The sequence below is a fragment of the Camelina sativa genome, chromosome 20 (assembly GCF_030686135.1).
Source record: "Camelina sativa cultivar CO46 ecotype springtype chromosome 20, ASM3068613v1".
Classification (NCBI taxonomy): Eukaryota; Viridiplantae; Streptophyta; class Magnoliopsida; order Brassicales; family Brassicaceae; genus Camelina; species Camelina sativa.
In genome coordinates this window covers 29,853,113-29,879,956 of record NC_141899.1, presented here as the reverse complement: position 1 = coordinate 29,879,956, position 26,844 = coordinate 29,853,113, and the positions used below count along the sequence as shown (strand labels likewise).

The following is a 26,844-nucleotide window of genomic DNA, read 5'->3' as shown; positions in this document are numbered from 1 at the left end:
TAAAGACGAAATATTTTTTTTAAACACTTTTGTGCTTAAGAAACTTTATCAATCACGAGCTCGATTAAAGCATTGTTCATTAGAAAAAAAAATATAGAGTTAAACTTAAAACTTAAACACAAGCAAACTAGATCTGGTCCTAGTTGGAGAAGAACCCGATCTAGGCGGAAGAATATATCTCAAATTGATTAAGAACATGAAATCCAATTCAACAAGAAGCCAAATGCTACAGATATTAAAAATCCTGCAGATTTTGGAAATCGCTTCTTTCTCTCTCTAAAATATGTGAGAGAGAAGAGAGAGTTTAATTTGACAATATAATTATAATTTAATTATATTGATGTTAACCATAAAAATATGTGAATTTATGGGATATATATTTAATCTTTAGAAAATCTATTATAGTGAATATATAGAGGCCTGTTCGTTTATTCATTTGGATGGACCATCTAAATGAACCATTCAAATTTTGTTTGTTTTTGTCAAAAAAATGAGCATCATCCAGAATCATTCACATGGATCATCTGAATGAGTTTTAAAATTTTAGGCAAAAATTTAAAACTCATTTGGATGATTCTAGTTGGATCATTTGGATGGAGATGGTTTATCCAAACAAACCCATTTGCATTTAGATTCATTGATATCTTGTGTTTTTATGTGATTTTAAAGCTTAATTATTCATTGTTTTGTACATATTCATGAGCTTTTAAGTTGTTTAGGTTGCATTTTGCATCAAGTTTGGTATCATAGGCGTTGGAGTAGAGATATACAAGGAAAGTGTGCTTTGAAGCCAAATAAGTCAAGAATTTGCAAGAAAATGGAAGAGAAGGTAAGAAGACCAAACGATCGACCAACCGGTCGATCGTCCGCTCGATCAAAACACGAGCCGGACTTCAGACTTCAACAATCGACCAAGCAATCGACCAAATGGTCGATCAAGACATGAGCTGGACTTCAGACTTCAACAATCGACCAAGCAATCGACCAAATGGCCGATCAAGACATGAGCCAGATTTCCGAGACTTGACCGATCGACCAAGGAATTGACCAATGGCTGATCAGGACAGAGGAACGATCGCCGGTCGGTCGATCAGTCGGTCGATCGTGCGCTATTTTTGGAACCAGAACCCGGTTTGTTCCGGTTATCTCTGATTGGTTTAATTGCAATCCGGTTTGTTCCGGTTTAGTTTCTATTTTCCTATAAATACTCTAACCCTATTAAGGGGAGACTTATCTTTTGTTTTATCTTTTAGCTTAGCAATTTTTAGGGTTCTTAAGCTTGTTTACTCTTGGTTTGTTGAATGATTGAGTCCTTCTAAGTTTTTAATAGCAATTTCTTCTTCAAATCTCCTATTCTACAATCTCTAATTATAATTTCCCAAGTATCAAACCTCTACCTTTGTGTGATCATAACTATGAGTGAGTAGATCTTTTAGAACTTTGGGCTAGGTAGATTAGGGAGATAGATGATTGATCTTTGATGCCTAAGGATTTATTTATGTGTTTCCTATCTTGATTAGTGTTAATAATGCTAGATAGCCTTGGTCAAGCTTAATTCTAGACATTAGGATTTCCATGACCATAAGGTGTTTGATGAAATTCCTGAACCAAACTATTCAAGAGCTTTGTATTCCTAGCCAATGGAAATTGATGATTAGGGTGTTTAGTGGTATAAAGACTTGATTTTAATGCATGCTTATCTTGTGATTGCCTTTGGAAATTGTTGATGATTGCTTGATTTGCATAGAATCTTTATCATGGAAGTGAATTGATTTACGTAAGTGTTCTTAGCCTAAGGATTATTCTTGATTGTTTGCTTAGACATCTAGGATTGATTAGCTATCTCCTAAGTCATTAACCTTGCCCAAGGTTCATTTGTTTTATCTTGATTTTAAAACTGTTCTTAGTTGTGTGTTTGCTTGCTTTTAGTTTGTTTGTTTGCTTTATTTAAAGTTGCTTCTAGCTAGTTGATACATAAAATAAACCTCTTTCTTATTAGTTTAGATTAAGCATTCATGTGTATTCCTAGTGTGTTGATCATTGCAAACTGAGGTTCGATAATTTAATTGATAAAAGTACTACATCATTCATCATCCAAATATACTATTTTTTTGTCTTGTTTGTTGGTCATTTGACATTAAGATGAATCATTTAAATGGATCATTTAGATCTAAATGCTAAATAATGAAACGAACAGGCCCATAATATGTAAAATGGTGTTTGGTAAATATGATTAAAAAAAGATTTTAAATAACAAAATTTTGAATTTAAAATAAATATAAAAACTTAATTCGTTTTCAATTAATATAAAAATGTTGAAATAAAATATGATTGATAATATTTAACAAGTTTAAAAATGTGAAATATAGGAAAATAAGTAGATATACAATAGTAGAGGTAATATAAATTTAACAAGTTTAAAAATGTGAAATATAGGAAAATAAGTAGATATACAATAGTAGAGGTAATATAAATTTTTTCCAAAAAAAAAAATATATATATATAAGTTATTTTTTTTATGGTAAAATTTGATATAAAAAATTTAGAAAACGTTTTCTGCTGTTCTGAAAATTTAAGATGATGTATTTTAATACTTTGTACATGATATAAAAAATTCAGGAATAGTTTCTGTTCTAAATAGTTTAAGGGCCGGAAATACTGAATTTTACAAAATTCAGAATTTGTATTCTACGGTTTACTCTATGTTCTAAACGTTTTAGTATAATTTTTCTACGGTTTACTCTATCCTCTGAAATCTTTAGAATATGTTTTATTCTTTTTACTCTATCTCTGAGAAAATTAGTTGACATCTACTACGGAAAAGTAGATTGTATACTCTGAAACTTTTAGTGATTGCTAAATATAGAAAGTGAATATGTGGAATAGGAAACTGAATATTTATCTAATAATTAGGTAAAATCGTAATAATTTGTTAAGATTGTGTTCTACAAAATTTAGAAATAGTTTTCTAATGATTTTAGAAATTTTTAAAACAACCCTAATAACAACCCTAATCGTTTTCGTTTAGTGGTGTGTTAAACCGTTTTTTCCCATTTCTTTTCACCATTTTCGAGCCATGGCAATGCACATCTATGTTAAGAGTGGAGAGTGGAGATTGTTTGACAATCATGAGTGGAGGTTTATTATTGATGAAGACAATCGTGGAAGATTACTAACTTTGGAATCGAGTACAACACATGAAGAATAGAAGATTATGGTTTCGGAAGCCTATGGAGTAGAGCCTAGTATGGTTGATATGGAGCTAAGTTTTTTACCCACAGATCTTAGTGCTGATTGTCCTCCTGTCGTTATGATGAATAATAGTCAGGTCACAAATTTTCTTTCATACTATAAAAAGAAGAAAATAGTAAATTTGTGTGTGACATTCAAAGGTGGTGTTGAGGATGTTGGGAGCAAAGTCATATTGGATTTGAATAAAGAACCAGGGGTTTCAAGTGTTGAAGATGGCGATGGTAGACCGAATGAAAACCTTTATACATTTGTGGGTACTGATGATGCCAAACGTAGGGATGTTTTAGGGAAGAAAACATCCGACGAAAACACCGGTTATGGTGTTGGAACGTCGTTGAAAGGTGTGAGCGTAAGGAAGGGTCAATATTTCAAAAGCAAGGAAGTGTTACAAGCAACAATGGAGTTTTATGCTATGAGGTACAACTGTGACTGTAGGGTTACGAAATCTGATATAATAGTATTCTGGTGTATACGCTGGATAGAGGATGTTTGCAAATGGAGTCTTCGTGCTGAGTGTTTAAATGGGTCTACGTATTTCAAGATAAACAAGTTTGTGGGGGACCATACTTGTGCTCTTTCGAAGAAGAAGAAATTTTGTAGGACACCTTCAGCTAAAACAATTGGACATCTCATTATGCAGAATTATGAGGGTGTATTGGAAGGGCCTAAACCGAATGATATCATTAATATTATTCGTACAGAGTATGGTTGTGATTTAACTTACTCTCAGGCATGGGAGTCTCGCGAGTATGCAGTGAATGAAGTTAGAGGAATCCCTGAGAAGAGTTATTGTAAAATACCAAAATACTTGTACATGATACAAGAAGCGAATCTGGGTACCTATACAAATTATGAAGTTGATTGCGACAGTAGATTCAAATATCTGTTTATGTCTTTTGGTCAGTCAATAAGAGGATTTTACAAGGGAATGAGGAAAGTTATTGTGGTTGATGGAACATTTTTGAAGAACAAATACAAAGGAGTTCAACTAGTTGCTACAGCAGTAGATGGGAACTCTAATTTGTATCCAATAGCATTTGGAATTGCTGATTCTGAGAATGATTCTTCATGGGCGTGGTTTTTTGAGCAACTAAAGGTTGTTATTGGAGATGAGAAAGATTTATCTTTCATTTCAGATAGGCATGTGTCAATTAGCAAATCACTTGATAAAATCTATCCATTGTCTACTCATGGTATTTGCATCCACCACTTGATTGGTAATGTTATTACATATCACAAGGGAAGGGGTGTGGCTGATTTGGTTTTAAGAGCGTCTATAGCTTATAGAGTTGCTGAGTTTCAAAAAAGTTTTGGAGACATTTGCAACATCAGTCCTGCGATTGGAGAGTACCTAGAGGATGCTGAGGTTAAAAAATGGGCTCGATGCCATTTCCCTGGATACAGATATGACCAGAACACAAACAATGCTGCAGAGTCGATCAATTCAGCTTTGAGATCACCTAGAGAGTATCCAGTAATCCCTTTACTAGACAGCATCAGAGAGATGTTAACACGCTGGTTTTTTGAGCGAAGAGAATTAAGTGCCAAGCAGAAAGATCCTTTAACTGTTAAGGTGGAGAAAAAGATGTCAAGAAGAATAGTGAAAGATAAATACTTTAAAAGTTATCCGATTGGAAGAAACATAATACAGGTCAAAGCGCATGGGGTAGACTTTGTGGTTGACTTGGAGAGAAGGACATGTACATGTGGGAAGTTCTAAATGGGCAAACTCCCTTGCAGACACGCCATCAAAGGAGCTTTTGATATAGGCAATGATCTATATCCATATGCTGATGATATGTATAGTACTACCAGTTGGAGAGAGTACTATGAGGAGACTGTTAATCCAATAGGTATTCCAGAGAACGAATGGGGCGTCCCTGACCATGTTGAGGCTGCAAAAGTTTTACCACCTGAAGCAAGAAGACACCCTGGTAGACGAAGGAAACGAAGACATGAAACGGTGGAAGACAAGATAAGAGCGTCTCAACAATCACAATCGTCAAAGAGACACAAGTGTAGCCGTTGTGGTAAAGAAGGACACAACCGATCAACATGTGATGTCCCAATATAGGTAAGGTGACTTGTTTTATTCTTTGTTATGATTTTAAACCATTCCTAGTTTATTTTTCAAGAAGACACCCTGGTCGAATTTTTCATTTCTAGTTTTTGTTTAAACTCTACTCTTGAGTTGTCAAGACTGGCTTATACATTTCATTATTCCCAATTTATAGTTGATTTATTCATTTCTACCTTTTGTTTAAACTTTATCATACACAAACATATTCGGCAAAAAAATTATGATCATTGTGATAGGTTAACAAACCATAATTTGATGGTGAAGGTCAAAAGGGAAAAAAGCAAACAAATTTCAAAAAAACAAAAAAAAAACATGATCATGTTCATACGCTCAACCTAGTAATTTGCTGCATCCAATCATGAGCATGCACAATATCACTAAGATCACCATCATCTTCTTATTGCTGGCTTTTGCTTCAGCCAAAGCATCCTCTATCTTCTCAAATATCTTCTTTTCCATCTTCTCATAAAATATTTTCTCAAACTCCAATCTCTCAGTTTGAAATCTTTCAGGTGCTTCTCAAACTCAACATTCTTTGCAGTCAGTGTCTCTATCTCGTTGACTAAAGCCTCATCAACCCATTTAAAGGTGTGATCATCGTTCCTAAGCTACAAGAATCCCAACTGTTATAATCAAAAATTTAAAATATACAAAACATGTAAACAAATCAATTTACCTTGTTTGATGCAGCAAATCCACAACGATAGTATCTCCGGTAAGGATTGGGATCAGACTTTGATATAAGTGCTATAATTCCTTCCCCGCACCAACATCTCCTTGGAACACCAATCACTCTTACTCTTGAACGGGAACTATTTGATCCAGTCGAATTGCTTGATACATTGCTCATCTTCTTCTCGCAATCGATAGGGTACTAGGTCGATATTAGGTTTCTTTGAATTTGGGATTTATGTGTTTCTTTGTAAAGAATCGGGTTAAGTTTATAATTTATGATTAGCTCTCAAACCAAATTAAAGAAACTCGGTTTGGTTTTAAACGAAATTAAAGGAAGTGAGATTTTGGTATTAAACAAAATTTAAGAAATTCCGGTTTGGTATTAAGCCAGACTTAAAAGTATGTTTATTGGTTTGATAGAATTGGTGAAAAAACCATCGACATCCTAAAGAGATGAAACAAAAAATCATATCATATATTAAGCTAAAACAAAAATCATATCATATATTAAGCTAAAACAAAAAACAGAAATCATATCATATATTAAGCGAAAACAACAAAAAAACCAAAGTCATATCATATATTAAGCTCAAACAAAAAACAAAAATCATATCATATATTATGCTAAAACAAAAAAAACCAAAGTCATATCATATATTAAGCTAAAACAAAAAAAAACCAAAGTCATAGAATGTGTCAAACTAAAGACATAGTAAAAAAGATGAAACAAATCAGTCAATTTCGATATGGTGAGACTCAGACTTTGGAGGGACATAGTTCTTCATACGCTCAAGTAATATTGGATCCTTTGCAGCTTCCCACAGATCGACAGCAATCTTCAAGCGCGCTTATTTGATGTTCTCATCGCTCATCAAATCCAAACTTAGAGATTGCATATGACACTCAATGTATTTCAATGCATAGACCCCGCAATCGCTATGCGACTTATTCAAATCGGAGAGCATCTTCATGTCTATGATTTCATATTGGTGTCAAAAGAGATGCTTTTCCATTCACCTTTGCATTAATTTCTTTCAAAATCCTTGGGATGGACGTTGCGAAACACTCGACATACCTTCTATTCTTGTGTCCAGCACAGTCAAAGACTTCAACAGTTCTTAAGACAAAGTTAACGCAAACAGAAATCCAGTGGTTGCTGTTGATGCAAATCAGAGCGTATATCCTGTCAACATCTGTACCCCATTGTTTTCCTATCTTTCAGTGAGAAGAAAACTCACCATTAGCATACTCGAGAAGTCTACTATCCCATTTGTGCTGCCGCTTTGTCTTCAAGTACTTGGTGTATTCCACTTTGATTCTCTCACTGAACATGCCATTCATGAAACCAACACGGTCTGACTTCATTTGACCTAAAGATGTTTTCTCCCGGAATAAGTACATCATCGCATCCCTTTCCTTGAAAACAAATAAAAGTGAAATTTAAATTTAACCATGGTAAAATAATGAACAAATTAAGTATTGAAAAAGTCAAGTTTATACTCACTTGATTGTGCAGCCACTTGTAGTGAGTAATGACACGGTCGAGCACTTCATGATTAATTACCGATGGACCCAACTTAAGTTGCTCGTGACTGCGGAAAAAAAATAGTAATATGTAAGCTAAAATTTTTAAAATCTGGACAATTATAAAAAAATAGTAATTTGTAAGAACACGTACCTATGATTCCTTTGCCATGCTTCCAAAGCATTCCATCTAACTTCGGAAACGAAAACCAAATCAGCATCCTCATCATACTTTCCCGCATCTATTGGAGGAATCACTCCAGGTACACATGGTTTTTGCGAAAGATGTCCTACTGTTTTCGCTAAGAAATCTTAAGTGCCCAATAAATCCTGACTTTCAATATTAAGGTCTATGGCCCCCGATTTGGTGAACAAATCATCGAAAAGAAAGTTATCTTCCTGTCAATGAAAAGAACAAACAAAGTTTAATGTTTACAAACAAATAAATCCAAACAAAGTTTAATGATTACAATACAATACATAAGTTCACAAAGACAATTACAATACTTAAGTTTACAATTAGCCGAATAATTTCAAAAAACTTACAAAGCCGAATGTTTAAAAAAAAACAAAAAAAAAACATAACCGATTTCCAAAACATTAAAACGAAGACAACTTTTACCAAGTTACTTTTTACGTACCAAACTTTTTGGTTGAACGGATGGTGATTTCCCCTGTTTCAAAAATAAGAATCAATAAGTTTGACAAAATCATTACATATACAACACCAAAGCATATAAATTATTTATTGACTTACCACATCTTTTGGTTTAAAGGATGATGGTGTGGCTTGTGTCGAAGTTGATGCTATAGTCGATAGTATCTCCTTCACTTCTGATACATCCTCCTCCACCTTCTTCAATCGCTGGCTTATTTCTTCCTTAAAAGGCTTGAAAGAAGCTTCAAACATACCTTTAATGAATGACTTTATTTCTTCATCAAAACCATGAGTGAACGACGTTGCGGCTCGCTGACATAGGAGTTGCATTTTTCGACTCTCTGCACCATGATCAATCTGCTTCGTCTTTCTCTTCTTCGTGCTTGATGCTCCCACATTTACATCTTCCTTCTTCTCGGTACTCTCCAACCCAGACAATTGATTGTCTCCATCACTTTCCTTTTCAACATGATCATCTTCGTTTACAACCTCCTCTATCTTCTCTTCTTCAACATCATTAGATTCAACATGACCCCACTCATGGTCTCTAAAATCGTAACCAGATCGCACCAAGTCGTTTACGTTTTTGACTCCCACATCATCGATCTCATCATGCCTAAAAAACTTTATATCATCGATTATGTCAAAATTTCCTGACCTCGAGATGTATGGATAGACGATATCCTACCAAAAAAACAGTAACAAAAATTTTGGTTAAGCAATAGTAAAAAAACAGAACCATATTCAGACCATGACAATTAAAGAAGAATAGAGAAAATTAATTACTAACCTTTGGTCCAAACGATTGCTCTATGATGATAATGTCTTGATAAGACAATTTTGCAGCTCCCTTCCAGTTATAACATCTAGCACCGTTTGTGAATTCCTTGTTGATCTTTTCTCCCAACAACTCTCCAACCACTGGAATTGCTTCCATAACCCATACTTGAAGTGCAAAGGAGAAGCCATTAAGAATATAACTGTTGGTCTTCTTCAACTCCTTTCTTGTGTCCATGATCGAGGTCACAAGGTAGTCAAAAGAATGCAAACCCCAAGGATAAGCTCTCAACTTATCAAAATCCATCACCAACTTGATGTATGAGAGAGGGATCTTTTTCTTCTCGTCCTTAGCCATTACCAAACCAGCTATGACGCACACATATACAAATCTTAGCTTGTCATCAGGTTCCCACTTGGGAGCTTCTACTAGGTGCACATCCATCAGCCGCTTAATGGTAATCTCCCCATCTCTCTTCAATAGTCTAGCCCAAAAACCTTTATCCTTCTTCCAACTGTCTTTATTCCAAGATTTCAAATCTAACCTGAAATCATCCTTGCTTTAGCGGATAACCGATCGGATTTTGGTTCGGATCAGTTTAAAACTAAAATCCAAATTACACTCAATATAAAAACCAATCGGTTTTAACAGAGAAACCAAAATCGATCCAAATCGATTTTTTTTGGATCGGTTTAGATTGGTTTGTTCGGTTTCGGATTATATGCCCAGGACTATTAAATACTTCAACAACAACGCTAATATTTTTCAAAAAAAAAGAAAAAGAAAAAACAACGTTAATATGAAATTGATTATAAAAAATTAAATGAATATACGTAAGAGTCTGGTTTTGATGTAACGTACAGCCACAATAAAATTCAGGAACTAATAAATCATCCTATGTGTGAAACAGTTTGCTGAGAGTCTATTTGGGTTCCAAACAGTGGCGGACCCAAGAAAAAAATTAAGGGGGTCAATTTTATAAAAAAAAATGTATTCGTGTTATAGGGGAAAATCAAACTCGGTTATTGGGGGTCAACCTAGAGGGTGGGACAAACCAATTTTGCTACTCATACTTACATGATTTACATACAAAAATAATTATTTTACTCTTTTAGGGGGGGTCAGTTGACCCTCTACCTCCTACATAGGTCCGCCATTAGTTCCAAACTTTGAGAAAAATTAGGGTTGACAGCCTTGCAATAACAATTTATGTTTTTTTCCCTTTTACCCGATCATATTTCAAGCAGGATCATCCATTTTCAATTTTAATAGTATTCAAAAATATAAATGTGAGTTCAGCCTCAAAGACGGAGTACAATAAATTAAATCTTCATAACCTTTTGTTTGGATACATACATGATAGGGTTAGAACTTCAAACAACAATATTCTTGCACCAAGCAATATAAACATAATATTTACCTCTTCAGCATCTTATCTAGAAGTAGTTGGTTTGAATTAGTCGTTTGTTTTGTTGTTTGATTCAGTCAGTTTGAATAAGTCTTGTGTTCCTGAGATGTAGGAGGCAAATCCAAGTTGTTTCAGTTTTTTAGGATCCACTTTGTTGAGCCCTTTGGTCTATTTAAAGAGACAAAGTAGCATTCTCAAGTTTTAATAAGTACAACGAGTATTTTCAGTTCTTTTGAGAGTTTTGGTCTGTGCTACATTTAATAAGTAGTATCAAAGCCATTCAGAAAATGGGTTTTAGATCAAATCAGAGAGTGAGAATGAGTGATAAGGAGGTTAGCATTCCAAAGTTTGATGGTAACTATGAGCATTGGACAATGCTAATGGATAGAGTTGTCAAAATGGGCTGTCCACGTCTATTCTGATCCGTCCAATATTGACCATTTGGATGAAGGACACATAATTGATCATGTCCATTAACGACCATGCCTATTAAAGACCATGCTTTTATGGGCTGTCCATGGGTGTCTATTGGTCAGAATATAACAAATACAAATTATGTTAAATGAAAAAAATGAACCTCATATTTCTAAACACAAAAATGTCTAACCACAAATGTCTAACATATCCAAAGATAAATTTGACACAAATGTTTAAAGTCTAAACATAAATATCCAAAGACATTTGAACACAAATGTTAAAGGTACATAATCCAAAAGAATAAACACAAATGTCTAAACACAAAAGTCTAGAATGTTTCAAACACAATGACACAAAGGTTTCAAACTCTTTCTCTTTCATTTTCTTCTTTAGCAAACTCATATGGATCAACAATCTCTTCAAAACCTTGAAACTAATTTCTAGCGCAAATTAGAGCTTGGACATTAGAAGGAAGGAGTGAACTTCGATACTTGCTTAAAACCCGACTTCCAATGCTGAACGATGATTCTGCAGCTATAGTCGTAATAGGGATGCTAAGGATGCCACAAGCCATAGAAGACAGTTTTTGAAAGCGGCTTGTATTGTCCTTCCTATATTTCAAAACATCCATGCTCTTAAATGCCATTATGTTCAAAACTGGTTCATCCAAGTACTTCTCTAGTACTGACTTACCATTAGCACCAACTGTTTGGGAGATGAAAGCATAAAATCCCTGGAAATGTATAAAAACATAAGACATTCAAATCATGATTTAAAAACAGATCATGAATGTTACAGCAGTTTGAATCTCAAACCAGAAGATGAATCAACAGAGCTCTAAAAATAGATCACAAAAGCAAGTGTTGTAGCAGTATAAGAACAGAAGCAAAACACATACACATACAAGTACATTTTCCTCTAGTTTGTGTGTTTATCATGTAGTGTCAATTCGCACAAACCACTCATTATCACACGTAACAGAAACAGCTCAAAACAGATCACACAAGCAGCTCAATACAAATCACCAAACAATTCAAAACACAATCAATACAAAAACTTATCACAAGACAAATTCATGATTGAAGCAATTTGAACAGAACACTTACATCATATCCAGGAAGAATATTTTGCTCCAATGTGTTTGACTTTGAATTTCCTGCTCCGTTTTATTTTGTTGGATTCTTTTTATAAACATCAAAAGCTTCTTCAGCTTTTTACGCAAATGATCTACCCTTGCATTACTAGTTGAAAAATCTAAGGTATTGAAGCAATACTCTATATAAGTAAACTTCAATCTAGGATCAAAGTCCGCAGCTAAAACAAGTATGTCACTATGTTCCTCCCAATACTTGTCAAATTTCTCCTTCATACCTTTCACCATCTCACAAATAACGTCGTCATAAGAGTACTCCTGAGGTTTCAACCAAGTTTTATTTTTTTATACTTGATTGAAATACAAATTAGCAGTTGGATAAGATGAACTAGAGATCATATTCGTCATCTCTGCAAATGGGGTCAACAACTCAAATATCAACTTTGCTCTTGTCCACTCTACATCAGAAGGGAAATATTGATAACTTGTATCAATCCCTGCAAGATGGCGAAGTGCTTCCTTGTACATGATTGCTCTTGAGGGCATAAGGTGAGTTGAGTTCCACCTAGTTGATACATCCAAAAGCAGTCCATCCCTAGCATCAATTCCCATGGTTTCCACAAATGTTTGAAAGGACTGTTCTCTAGACTCACTCACTCTCACAAACTTAACACTATCCTGGATTTTCTCTAGAGAACCATCAATCACTTCTAATGCTTTTTGCACAATCAAATTCAAGATATGTGCAGCACATCTCATTTGAAAGAACTCTCCATTACACACCAAAATTTTCCTAAGCTGCCTATTGAGAATTTTTTGCATGTTTTCATTTGATGAAGCATTATCAACAGTAATTGTAAATACTCTCTTCTCTAATCCCCATTGCACACCAAAAATTTGTGGCTATTCCAGCACCGGTATGTGGAGGAGGAAATGCACATAATGATAAGATTTTTATCTTCAAGTTCCATCCACTATCAATTTAATATGCAGTCAAAAACATGTAACCTTCTATCGTTATTGCATTCCAAAAATCTGTTGTTAAACAAAATCTAACTGAAATTTCATCCAAGATCTTTCTAAGCTTATGTTTCTCTTTCTCATAGGTCTTTAAGCAATCAGCCGCTGCAGTATTACTTGACCAAAACTCTATGCTGGAATTTTCATATTGAAAAGCCTCCCTAATTCTTCTGTACTCAACGAAAGAGTAAGGCAAATCATGTTCAATGATTGCCAATCCTATCATCTCCCTAAAAACAATCATATCTAACTTCCTTTCACATGAATGAGTGCTTCCTGGAGTCTTTAAGAATGTATTCAAGTGACGTAAGAGAGTAGTGGTGCCATTTCTATGAAGATTAATGCAATAAGTATGCTCACATTAGGTGCATCTAACATTACTCTTACCATCATACAATTTATCTCCAATAATTTTAAAACTCTTCCAATACTTTGACCTTTTACATTTACCTCTAGTCTTGACAGTCATGCTTTCAGCCGTACTCACTAGTGAATCTAGTTCTACAGGTTCCTCTTCATGCAGATTCATATCCTGATCGAGCATCTCATCCGCACTCACATAATCATCTTCAAGGTTCATAGTATCATCCATCTGAAATAACCAAAATCCATAAAAACTTAGCAAATCCACTTATATGTCGCTACAAATTTCAAACCATCATAAGATTTTAAGAAGACCCAGTTTCAATCTAATTCAAGAAAACCCATTTTCAATCTAATTCAAGCTAACCCAGTTTCAATCTAATTCAAGCAAACCCAGATACAAAGAAGTTAAGTTAAATTGGAGAAAACAATCTTACCACTGGAGCAATGTTCTTGTGTTTGTCTCTTTCCTCTGGTACGAACGGAGTGAGTAGAAGAGCTTCAAGGTCGAAGAGAAAAAGAGCTTCGAGGTGGAAGAGAAGAAGACCTTCGAGGTCGAAGAGAAGAAGAGTTTTAAGGAGAAGAAGAGCTTCAAGGTCGAGGAGAAGAAGAAGAAATCGATTTTCTGTTTTTAATTTTTTCCCCAAATCGATTTTGACCTAGCTTTTTAAGTGTTATGGGCTGCCCATTGTCCATATCGTCCATCCATTTTTGTACGTGGGTAATAAAGTGGATCAAGATCATCTAGACCCGCTCCAAATATGGGCTTGTCCATGACCTGTCCATAATGAATTAGACATAGGCGGACCATTAGTAATGGAGAACATGCTAAGGTCGAAAGAATGGTGGAATCTTATCGAGACGGGGATCTCAAGACCGGAGAGAAACATGATCTTGTTCGGACCGCAAAGAACAGAGCTTGTAGAGATGAATCTGAAGGATCTCAAAGTGAAGAATTATCTATTTGCTTCAATGGATCAGATGATCCTTAAGACCATCGCTAAGAAAGACAGCTCAAAGGACATATGGGATTCCATGAAGACGAAGTACCAAGGGAATCTCCGGATTCAGAGTGCTCAACTACAGGGATTGAGGAGGAATTTTGAAGTGTTGGAGATGAGAGAAGAAGAAACAATCACGAAGTATTTCTCTCGTGTGATGGTGGTAGCTAATAACATGAGGGTGATGGCGGAAGATACGCCAGATGCGAAGGTTATTGAGAATCTTAAGAACGCTTGCAGAGAGATTCACGTATGTGGTTTGTGCTATTGAGGAATCCACGGACATCAAGAAGCTCTTGGTGGATGAGTTGCAGAGTTCTCTCTTGGTGCATGAAAAGAATATGCGCAAAACAATGTGTGAGGAGCATGCTCTTAAGGTTGAGGGTCAAAGAAGAGGTCATGGAGGTTACCAAGGCCGAGGAAGAGCATACCGAGGCGGCTAATCTGGTAGAGGTGGTAGAGTTTGAGAAGATTTTGACAAAAGCAAGATAGAGTGCTCTAAGTGTCATAGAATTGGGCATTTCAAGAATGAGTGTCCAAGCTGGGAGAAGAATGCAAACTACGCTGAGCTAGAATAAGCTGTGTTGCTGATGGCATACATTGAGCTGAACAAAGCAGAGGACAAGCATGTGTTGTTTCTTGACTCTGGTTGCAGCAATCACATGTGTGGTACCAAGGCGTGGTTCACAGAGTTTGACAATACGTTCCGTAAAAACATTAAACTCGGCGACAACAGGAGCCAGTAAAAACTTAGGTCTGACGAGGAGCCAACATTATGGCATGCAGACTTAGGTCTGACGAGGAGCCAGTAAAAACTCAAGGTTTAGACCTATGGGTAAAAGAAAGTCCAAAAGTCGAGAGCAAATAATGCCTGGAGCGTGACTTTCCGTAGATCGGTCAGAGGAGTGCAGGCCGTGGAGACGGTTGCACGAGAGTCCTTGGCTGATGGTTATTCGAGATTCGAGGATGAATCTATGTTGGTGGGGGAGAATTATAATACCCGCAAACCAAAACTGTGCGTTTTGGGGGAGGGTGTCGATCGACGCCAAGGGGGTGTCAGTCGACACCATTGTTTTCTGGTTCGACCAGTTTTTAATTATCGATTTGGACCGGTTTGGTTTAAGGAAACCATTGAACCGAGATATAAAAGGGAGAAATCGACCTAAGGTCGTGTTATGTTTTTGTCTCACGCCACTTTGAGAGAAAACAAAGAGAAAGTGTGTTCTTGAGCTTTTTGGTGATTTCTGGGTGATTGGTTGGCTTTTCTTGGGAGATTTGAATCTAGGAAGAAGCTAGAAGGTTGCTGGGAGTGTGGGATTTGTCATTGTTTGTCAGATTCTTCCTGCAGTGAGGTGAGTGCATGACTATGGCTAATCTAAGCCTGTGATTCCTTGTTCTTGCTTGTTTGTTGCTGTGTTTGTGTGTTTTTCTTGTTGGGATTGATTGCTACAGGTTCCTACGGATGTATAAGGCTTGGGTCTTGAGTATTGGACGATTTGGTGAAGTTTGGAAGCGAGATTTGACTCTCGCTTCGCGGTTGCAGAGGGAGTGTCGATCGACACCAATTGGTTTCTGTCGACACTAGTGAAGCAGCATCGATCGACACTGTGGGGTAGTGTCGGTCGACACCATGAGCCAGTGTAGGGTCGACACTTGGCTGGTGTTAGTCGACACCTCCCTTCCAGCGAGTTGATGTTTGTTTTCCTGGTTTGTATGCTTTGTTTGTTGATTGTTTGGAACATTAGAATTACTGTTGCTTGTGTGTATAGCCCAGTAGATGGGAGGATTGCCTCACTGGGTGTTTATAAAATACTCATGCATCTCAATTTGTGTTGTGGTGCAGGTAAAGGCAAAGTGTGATCGTGGAATCAAGGCAATGAAAAGGAGGATGTTCTAGGGACTCGATTGGATGTTGTCTGGCATTGCTAGGTTGCTAGAGTTGGGTCATTAGAAGTATTGCTAGGTTGTTGGTTATGTGATTCTTGTTGGTTGAATTTTGGATATTGTTATGTTATAATTATTGGATTATTATTGGATATTTATTGGATATTGGTGTGGTTATTTCTGCTGTTGATTGTGATTGTGGTTAGGTGGCTAGTGGGTATAAGACCACCAATTGTAGTTTATTTATTATTATTATTATTATTATTATTATTATTATTATTTTTTTTTTAAAGTCGGGTCGATTCAGAGGTCAACTTGCAAAAAAAATTACTTTGAGATATTTTTTTCACAAAACCCTATATATATAATTTATTTATGAATTAGTTATGATTTCTTCTTGCTTCAAAGTTCAAACAATTAAGAAGATTCGAAATTGGGATTTTCTTTTTGGTATGTGTTTAACAACGTAAACTAAATATCAATTAGTTTATTTATTATACACATGTTACCATCAAGAAGACCTCTTTTCCAAAAACTGATGCTGCATTACGTGATTCTCATTTCTCAAATTAAGTTGGCGATCATATGATTTAAAATCGATTAAAATAAAATGTTTTTAATAAAAATATAATTAATTTTTAATCATCAAATATTTGTTTTGTAGTTAGTAGGTAATTACTAATTTTTTTAATCACTTCTTTAGACACCATTTGTTTCATTGCTTACGAAGAATTGAGTCTGTTGACTGAAATCAAATTTCTGATTTTGTTTCCATGTTGTAAAACTTTTGTTACCATGGGACCAATTTTATTGGTTTAATTAGAATCTACGATTATAAATTTCATACTTTTACTATTTTTTTTCTTGAATAAATGTAAAAATATATTTAACCGAAAAAACCTTTTTTATGCATCTTTATTTTAAAAAAATCCAAATTGAAAGTATATAACAAAATACACTTTATTTGTGGGATCAAATATGAAGATCAGCGGCATACTTGTGTGATCTATTATATTAAAGCACAAGTGAAAACATCACATGTTCATTCTCAGGCACGGATTACTATTTTGTCATTAATGAAAGTGTCCCTGACGTTGAAATATTTTGCCCCTAGATGTAAATTTACCTATTTTTGCATTAAAAATAAATAGAAAAATCGACAGAATAATCTAATTACACAAAAAGTTATTTGCAAAACTAGAATTTGCTAAATTAATCCCTATATTTTCCGGAAAACACCCTTTTTACAACTATAGTTCTGTTTTATACTACAAATTCTACAGATTTGAGATAATTAATGGGCTTAGATTGTTTATAGATAGATCGATGTTAATCTAAATATTAATGGCTTCTGCAGGAAAAAAAAACCCGATAACAATACACCTCCTTACTAGAAACCCTAAAAAAATAGGTCATTTACAACTATAAATACAATGCTATAGTTTGCTTTCACCATAACTCAACAAAGAAAGAAAAAAAAACTCTCTTCTCTTGAATTTATAGTTTTATCAATTTCTATAATTCTTTCATCATGTTCTCAAATTTATATTTCTATTCCGATCTTGCTGTTTTTTATGATTCATCGACTGATCCTATTTATTTTCCTGTTCATATAGTGCTTTCTTGGAAAGCAAGATCCACAAATTATAATGCTTTGGTTGTTGTTGGTTCATCTTTCAGAAAAGGTATAATATTGTGCTTTTTTGGTTGAGGTTTTAAATTTAATTCTTTTATTATGTTCTCAAATTTATATTAACATTTTATAAAATAGAAATTTTCTTTAATCGATTATTTATTATATATTCTTATAATTATCTTCCATCTTTTTAAAGAGAGATATTGCATATGGATCTTATTATTCTTTATTTTCCTGTTAATATAATAGATAATAGCTATTTGACGTAGGTATCATAGACCATATGAATCGATCGACAAATTTGTTTCTAATTACTAATTAGTATCATGTATTATTTTATATAATTGGAAATTTGGAATGATCAACGTGTTAAATTATTTCTAATCATTATAATTTCTTTTTCATAATTTGATTTTACTTGGATTGCCATATTTGCAGGAAAATTATGATCGTTAATAGCCATGCATATTTTTGGGTATGTGGAAATTGTTTAATTTCATTCAGATTATTTAAATAATCATGTTATATAATTATTGGGAATAGAGAATAATTCCATGTTTTACCTAAAGAATACTATAATGACGATGGTCTTGAGGATGATGTTATGATTCCTTCGACAACTACAAGAACTAAATTTTCGGATTGGATTATATTCAATACACAAGCTCCTAAAGCCAAAAAAATCACTTATGCTGAAATTCCAATTCCATCTGTTTGGTATCATAAAGTGATGATATGGAAGCCAAGATCAAAGAAAAGACATTTTTTTCACCCTATAATATTCCTATAACATTTGTTCCTTTAATTTATTTTTTCTTTATTTAAATATAATAATAATCTAATTATTAATAAATTGATCTTTGATCTTTAAAATATTACACTTTTTATGACTTTTTTTTTATAATAGAATCGTCATTTTTAATAAATATTGAGTTTGTGAAAATATTTATTCATAAACGTTTCTGAAAAAATTTTAATTTATTTTATAATAGATTTATAAATTATACATAAATGAATGATAGAATAATAGTGTATATCTTCAAACTTATGTAATTTCATAAATTTAAAACGACAAATATGTAAGAACGTTTTATTATATTACCTTTATTTGTAAAAATCATACTCGCCAAAGATAAAACTTACGATTTATTAAAAATTTACAAATTTGAAATAATAAAGATGGAAATAATTATTGTTTGAAAGAAAAAATAACATATCTCAATTAATATATATATATATATATATATATATATATAAAATTAGTTAAAAGGATGATTATCTTCATGAGTATATTTATTATGAACTTTAAGTGATAAAGATGAAAATGAATATATTTTGGTTATCTTTTAAATAAAATAAAAAGATATTTATCAGAATTTTACATAATCGATACGATTAAGATGTAAATAAGTATTGTTTAAATAAGTAAGTTAACATATATAAGAGATATATATGTTATATATTTACACATATCTATTATTATAAATACATAAATTTTATATTATCAATTAATTTTATAAATTTAGGAATATATAGCAATCTCTAAGTTTATATATATAGACGTCGGTTAGAGTATATGATTAATATCCAACTCTCGAATATATTCTAAGGTTCTTAAAAATTTCTCTTCATTCAATGCTTTTATATGTTTGACAATCTAATTTTGATTATAATTACTGGATTTGTTTAGTGCAGGTTATATTATGGTCATGTATTCTCCAACTGATCATGTTTCACGTTTAAATCCTTCAAAATACGAATGAAAAATCCGGGTTAGAATCTTGTGTTTATTGGAAGAAAAATCTCTCCAACTTCTGGGTGCTCGTGATGGTGGTATGGTACTCATGATGACAGGACGCTACTTCTGGGTGCTCGTAGTCTTCGTCGTAGTCCTTCTTCCCTTCACTCGGAGTTTAATGCTTTGCTTTGGGCTATGGAGTCTCTTCGGGCGGCTGGGATTGATTGTCAGAATTTTCAGTCAGATAGCGCAGAATTGGTGGCGATGGTGCAGGCTACGGATGACTGGCCAGCTTTTACACATCTATTGGAAGATTTTCACTCCCTTCGATCATCTTTCCCTTCCTTCTCTCTGACCAAGATCCCGCGATTGTCAAACGTCCGTGCAGATCGTCTAGCTCGCTCCTCTAGACCTTTGGTTTCTGAAGTCGCATTTGTAAACTCGTTCGCTCCAGTTTGGGCAACCAACCTTGGAGTTTCTTTTTAATTTATTTAAATGTTTGGTTGGAAAAAAAAAAAAAAAAAAAAAAATCTCTCCAACTTGGTTCAACCAATCGGTAAACTATTGTGAATATGCCTAAATCAGACGATTCTTTGATAGATAATAATGAGAATATGCTTCTCAGAGATGAGAGAAACTATAACCGTGATGACCAAAAAGGATTTCGACAGGTTCTTAAGTATGTCAACCGATGAGCAAAAAAATATCTACCTAGAAATAATTGATGTTGTGTATCGAAACAAGGGAGGTATGTTTTTTGTTCATGGATTTGGTGGTACTGGAAAAACATTCTTGTGGAGTATTCTTGGCGATGATATTTGATCTATGGATGATATTGTTCTTAATGTTGCATCAAGTGGTATACTTGCTTTACTTATAGAAGGTGGTCGGACAGCTCATTCTACATTTAGTATACCCATCAATGTGGACGAATATACAACGTGTTCAATAGATGGTCAATCCCATCTCACCTAGTTAATTAGAGAAGCAAAGCTCATTATATTGGATGAGGCTCCAATGATGAACATATTTTGTTTCGAAACGTTGGATAGGAGTATGCGAGATATTATGAAGTGTGATCGAGTTTTTGAGGTAATGTTTTTGTTTTAGGGGGTGATTTTAGACAGATTCTACCGGTTGTGCTAGAGGTTGTGATAGGATTTCCCTAGGATAGAAACTCTGATGAAGGCTGTAGACTGATGAATGATGATGAGACTCGATGGTGATGGTGCGGAAGTGCCAATATGGTGGAGATAATGATGTGAGATCGTGAATGTAGAGGGATATGGTGATGATCAGATGTTAGAACAATGATTCGATGGAGATAGATTGTTTAGGTGGTGATATGGAATGTAACAAGTGAAGAGTTTCTGAATCACAAAGTGTATAGAAACCCAGAAATCAAGAACGCATTCAAGATATCGGATTGAGAGAAGAAAGTTCACAAACGTGTTTACAACATACTTCTTCGCTAAAAGAACAAGGAGGCGTGGCTATGGGGCTTTATAATCAACCCTAGGCTCGACACTCCAAACAACAGGAAGTTCAAAATAAAACAACAAGACGTTTTAAGGAAAACAAGAAAAACAGCAAAACATCAGGTACTGAAGTCTGGCAACTTAATACTGAAGTCTGGTGACTTAATTCTGAAGTCTGGTGACTAAAGTCTGAAGTCTGGTGACTAAAGTCTGAAGTCTGGTGACTAAAGTCTGAAGTCTGGTGACTGAAGTCTGAAGTCTGGTGACACAATACTGAAGTCTGGGGACTTGTACATTATTTCCCATTGGCAATGACTTCTAGATAACTCGACGTAGTGATCCATTTGCCTCATTAAAAACCATGCCAAGAAAACCCAGTGGGACAAAACTCAGCTATGGGAAAAAGAGTACAAACTTCACACCTAAGTTATCTAGTTATCATTACCGGGTGAAGTCTTCAAGGTGGAGATGTTAAAGACTTGGATCCTCGGTAGGTTGAATGATCCGTCAGCTATGAGTGAATGAGCTTCCTTAGCCCTCTCCTTAGCTCTTGAACGAATGATCCTTCCCACCACCTCCGGTTTCTCTGTAACCTCTGGCTCTGTGCTTGCCACGATCATATCATCCTCCCCCTCTTCAAAAGGATTTGTCCTCAAATCGGAATCTTGAAGATCAGTCTGATATGCGTTGTCATGGATCCTCCTTATGACTTCCCTGAAAAACAAGTTAGCTACAATAATAGCATCACCCGTCTTGTGACTTGCAATGACGTGAGCCATCTTGCTAAACCTGTCAACCACAACAAAAATAGAATCTCTACCATTTCTGGTTCGAGGTAAGCCAAGAACAAAATGCATAGAAATATGAGTCAAAGGTTGAGAAGGATTCGGTAGAGGAGTGTACAAGCCGTGAGGCTGTACCTTACCCTTCGCCATTTTGCAGATATGGCACCTAGAACAAACCTTCTCAACGTCTTTCTTCATTTGAGGCCAATAGAAGTGTTCTTGCAGTCCAAGTAGAGTCTTTGACACCCCAAAATGTCCAGCTAGTCCACCTCCGTGAGCTTCTCTGATCAGCATCTCTCTCATGGATCCTCTTGGTATGCACAATCTATCCTTAAAGAACAGATATCCATCCTGTCTATAGTAGTTTTCAAAAACAAACTTATGGCATTTGCCATAGCTCTCAGCAAAATCGAGGTCAGTCTCATAAAGTCCTACTAGCTTAGAAGATAAAGTAGAAATGAGAGTGTACCTCCTGGATAATGCATCTGTGACTACATTATCCTTACCTGCACTTGGACTGAGGTTATCTTTAATGTGTCCCTTGCTCATCAGCTCTTCTTCTTGCTTCTGAAGCTCTTTAGTTTCTACTGGATTGGTGCTGTAAGCTGGTCTGTTCGATAGAGCTGAACCTGGTACCAATTCGATCTGATGCTTTATCCTGCGTAGTGGCTGCGAGCCTGGAGTTATCTCTTCTGGAAACTCATCCTTGTACGCCTCTATAACCTCTATGATCTCGCGTGGAAGCTCTTCTGCTGGCTTGGTGCTGGTGAGTGTCTCTTTATACCCAAACTTGAATGTGGTCATCTCTGGCTCAAATAGCTTGTTGAACTCGCTGTGATTGATGTACAGGCTGTGAGACACTTTCTCTGTATCCTTGCGGTTCATGTGAAGCTGGTCCTTGTAGATTTCGCTGGGAGTAAGTGGTAGAAGAGTGACCTTGCGCCCTTTGAACTCAAATGACTGCTTGTTGGTGTAGCCATCTTGAAACACTCTTCTGTCGAACTGCCATGGTCTTCCCAAAAGGATATGACTTGACTTCATTGGAATGACATCACAAAGCAGCTCATCCTCATACTTCCCAATCGCTATTTTCACCATCACTTGCTGCGTGACTGTCAAAGCACCCTTGTTGTTCAACCACTGTAGCTGATAAGGTCTTGGATGTGAAGTAGTCTTGAGATTAAGCTTCTGTACCATCTCTTCACTAGCTGCATTAGTACAGCTACCACCATCGACAATCAAAGTGCAGACCTTGTCTTGAACCATACACCTGGTATGAAATAGGTTCTCACGCTGACCTCTATCATCTGGATGCATCTGAACACTTAAAGCTCTGCGTGCTACTAGCATCTCTCCCATGACTGCGGATTCTCCTTCTTCATCTAGTTCAGGCTCTGGTTCACTCTCTGAACTATCTATTGGCACAATCTCTCCTCCATCTTGAAGAAGAAACATCTTCTTGTTAGGACAGTCTCTGGAATAATGCCCCATCCCTTGGCATTTGAAACACCTGATATGACTTGTAGAGGTGCTACTCTTGGGCTTGGAATCGATTTTAACTTCCTCTTTGACTATGGTTGTCACGGGTTTGCTGTCCTTGATGAAGGCGGGTTTACTGAACTCTCTCGGCTTGGGCAGGTCAGGCGTAAATGTAGACCTCACTCCCTTTCTCTTGATCTGTGATTCAATCAGCTCTGCCTTATGTACCATTTCTTGCACATCTTCATAGTTCTGCAGCTCTATCTTGTCTTGAATCTCTCTGTTCAAACCTCCAAGAAACCTAGACATAACCATGTCTTCACTTTCCCTCAAATCAACTCTGATCATAAGTGTTTCCAGCTCCTGATAGTAGTCTCTTACAGACTTAGTCCCTTGAGTGAGACGCCTCAGCTTGTTAAGAATCTCTCTCTGGTAGTGTGTAGGCACAAACTTCTTTCTCATCTGCGTGACTAGCTGTTCCCATGTAGTGATAGCAGGCTCTCTCTGTCGATGTCTAGTAAGTCCCAACTGCTCCCACCACAACAAAGCATAACCACTGAATTCAGAGATGGCTATCTTCACCTTGTTCAGCTCATAAGTGCCTTGAATCTGAAAGTTGGATTCCATCTTCCTTTCCCAGTCTAGATAAGTTTCTGGATCATTGGTTCCATGGAAAGAAGGATACTGAATTTTAAGGTGCTTCAGCTGCTGCCTCAATGGATCATAATCCCTGCCATGATCTCTGTTTCGGTTTCTCCTCATTGTCTCTTGACTATGATCTGAAACTTCTTCTTCTTCAGAATACTCTCTATCTGACTCAATGTAGATTCGATGCCCAGCTACTTGTTCAGCTCGTCGTGGGCGTATATGTTCCCTGCCGGTTCTGCGTTGCTCTCTCTCTGTACCCTGAGTGCTTCTCCTCTGATTGAAACAAGTCTCTCTTCCCCCAGTAGGTGACTTAGCTGTTCTAATCCGTGTATGCTTGGAAGAGGTTCCTAAGTGAGCCTTTCCTTTAGCTAAACGAAGGGCCTCATTAGGACTAGGTGGTTCTGTAGAACTCTGTTCTGAAGCACTAGATGCTTGAGCTATGTCCTTGAACTGTTTCTCAAACTTGTTACTGAGCTGCTCCATCTGTTGCTGAAACTGAGTAGACATTAACTTGTTTGCTTCTGCTATTTGCTTGGACATGGCTTGATTCAAAGCTTCCATAGCCTCTGGAGATAGCTCCATTGTACCTGCAAATCAAAGAAGAAACTCGAAGTAACTTGTTCTTTGAATGAGCAAAACAAAAATAAACTCTAAGACTCTGAATTTTAAACAAGAAAAACACACGACTGCAGACCTAGTATCGAGCGACACCACAAGAGAATCGATCGACACCCAACCCTATTTCGAAACAACACAAAACTAACTCCTAAACTCAAACGAATCAACAAAAACTAAACCCTATTCGATCTAGACACAAACGAATCTCAAAAATTCAAACCCTAAAACTAAATGAACGAAATTAAGCAAAAACTCAAAAGATTAGGGTTCTTAGAATCGCTTAGCCTTGGCACAGAGTTGGCTCTGATACCACATGATAGGATTTCCCTAGGATAGAAACTTTGATGAAGGCTGTAGACTGATGAATGATGATGAGACTCGATGGTGATGGTGCGGAAGTGCCAATATGGTGGAGATAATGATGTGAGATCGTGAATGTAGAGGGATATGGTGATGATCAGATGTTAGAACAATGATTCGATGGAGATAGATTGTTTAGGTGGTGATATGGAATGTAACAAGTGAAGAGTTTCTGAATCACAAAGTGTATAGAAACCCAGAAATCAAGAACGCATTCAAGATATCGGATTGAGAGAAGAAAGTTCACAAACGTGTTTACAACATACTTCTTCGCTAAAAGAACAAGGAGGCGTGGCTATGGGGCTTTATAATCAACCCTAGGCTCGACACTCCAAACAACAGGAAGTTCAAAATAAAACAACAAGACGTTTTAAGGAAAACAAGAAAAACAGCAAAACATCAGGTACTGAAGTCTGGCAACTTAATACTGAAGTCTGGTGACTTAATTCTGAAGTCTGGTGACTAAAGTCTGAAGTCTGGTGACTAAAGTCTGAAGTCTGGTGACTAAAGTCTGAAGTCTGGTGACTGAAGTCTGAAGTCTGGTGACACAATACTGAAGTCTGGGGACTTGTACATTATTTCCCATTGGCAATGACTTCTAGATAACTCGACGTAGTGATCCATTTGCCTCATTAAAAACCATGCCAAGAAAACCCAGTGGGACAAAACTCAGCTATGGCAAAAAGAGTACAAACTTCACACCTAAGTTATCTAGTTATCATTACCGGGTGAAGTCTTCAAGGTGGAGATGTTAAAGACTTGGATCCTCGGTAGGTTGAATGATCCGTCAGCTATGAGTGAATGAGCTTCCTTAGCCCTCTCCTTAGCTCTTGAACGAATGATCCTTCCCACCACCTCCGGTTTCTCTGCAGCCTCTGGCTCTGTGCTTGCCACGATCATATCATCCTCCCCCTCTTCAAAAGGATTTGTCCTCAAATCGGAATCTTGAAGATCAGTCTGATATGCGTTGTCATGGATCCTCCTTATGACTTCCCTGAAAAACAAGTTAGCTACAATAATAGCATCACCCGTCTTGTGACTTGCAATGACGTGAGCCATCTTGCTAAACCTGTCAACCACAACAAAAATAGAATCTCTACCATTTCTGGTTCGAGGTAAGCCAAGAACAAAATGCATAGAAATATGAGTCAAAGGTTGAGAAGAACTAATTGGTATATCCACGCCAAAGTCTTATATTCTTGGAGAATCAACGAGTTCTTCACGAAACAAGTTCTGCTACTTGTGGATGAAAAGGTTAGTGTCGTTAATTGAACAAGATGTTTTACTTAAATTTCAAAATTTAACAGTTCTTAATTATATATAAGGCTTCTTACACAATTGTATATAATTGTGAAGGGTGACACAATCGAAGCTGCTTTTCTACCAAATACACTCGCTAAACTCCGAAAATATATCGACAATGGTGAGTAGTATGATATTAGAAGTTTCAAAGTAATCAATCCAACCCTGAAGGAGAGGAATACTCATCATCCTTATCAAATAAAATTTACGGATGATACAACGATGAAGCTGCTCCAACCATTGAGTCCAAATACTTACTTTCGGTTCGAGGATTTAGATGATATATATCGTTGAAGAATGAATCATCCCATCTCTTTCGGTAAGTGTTTCTTTAATAAATTTATATTGTTATGGTACATTCCGTGAATATAGTTAATTGTATCTTTGTGTTCAGAAATCTTTAATCTTTTTAGGTATTTTGTAACTTTCTGTATTGGTCCCTTCCATATGAAAGTACAAATTAAACTTTTACCAAAAATAGATATGCAACACTTTGGAAAGCTAAATTATGTCTTCTTCTCGAATTAGATGTTTGTGAGTGTATAATAGATGTGGAAGACAAATGAAGACATGAGAGTGCCAATAATAGTAATGAAGTTGTCATCACGCTGTTAAATGGCAGGTAAAGGACATTTACTCTATCTTTA

The 26,844-nt window shown here is 35.9% G+C and overlaps 1 protein-coding gene and 4 pseudogenes across 1 annotated transcript; 2 read left to right on the top strand and 3 right to left on the bottom strand.

Annotated features, from left to right (window-relative positions):
* The first annotated feature begins 3,886 nt into the window (after positions 1-3,886).
* On the top strand, positions 3,887-5,326 carry LOC147919604 (uncharacterized; annotated as a pseudogene).
* A 336-nt stretch (positions 5,327-5,662) lies between these two features.
* On the bottom strand, positions 5,663-6,182 carry LOC147919603 (uncharacterized protein At4g04775-like; annotated as a pseudogene).
* Positions 6,183-6,642: 460 nt separating this feature from the next.
* Positions 6,643-7,348, bottom strand: LOC147919602 (uncharacterized; annotated as a pseudogene).
* A 751-nt stretch (positions 7,349-8,099) lies between these two features.
* LOC147919601 (uncharacterized) lies at positions 8,100-9,481 on the bottom strand. Its single transcript, XM_087503357.1, has 3 exons — positions 8,980-9,481; positions 8,289-8,873; positions 8,100-8,205 (listed from the first exon to the last, which is right to left on the bottom strand). Exons 1-3 carry the CDS (start codon positions 9,409-9,411, stop codon positions 8,158-8,160), a joined length of 1,065 nt encoding a protein of 354 aa, XP_087359483.1. The 5' UTR covers positions 9,412-9,481; the 3' UTR covers positions 8,100-8,157.
* Positions 9,482-10,692: 1,211 nt separating this feature from the next.
* On the top strand, positions 10,693-14,736 carry LOC147919600 (uncharacterized; annotated as a pseudogene).
* Positions 14,737-26,844: the final 12,108 nt, after the last annotated feature.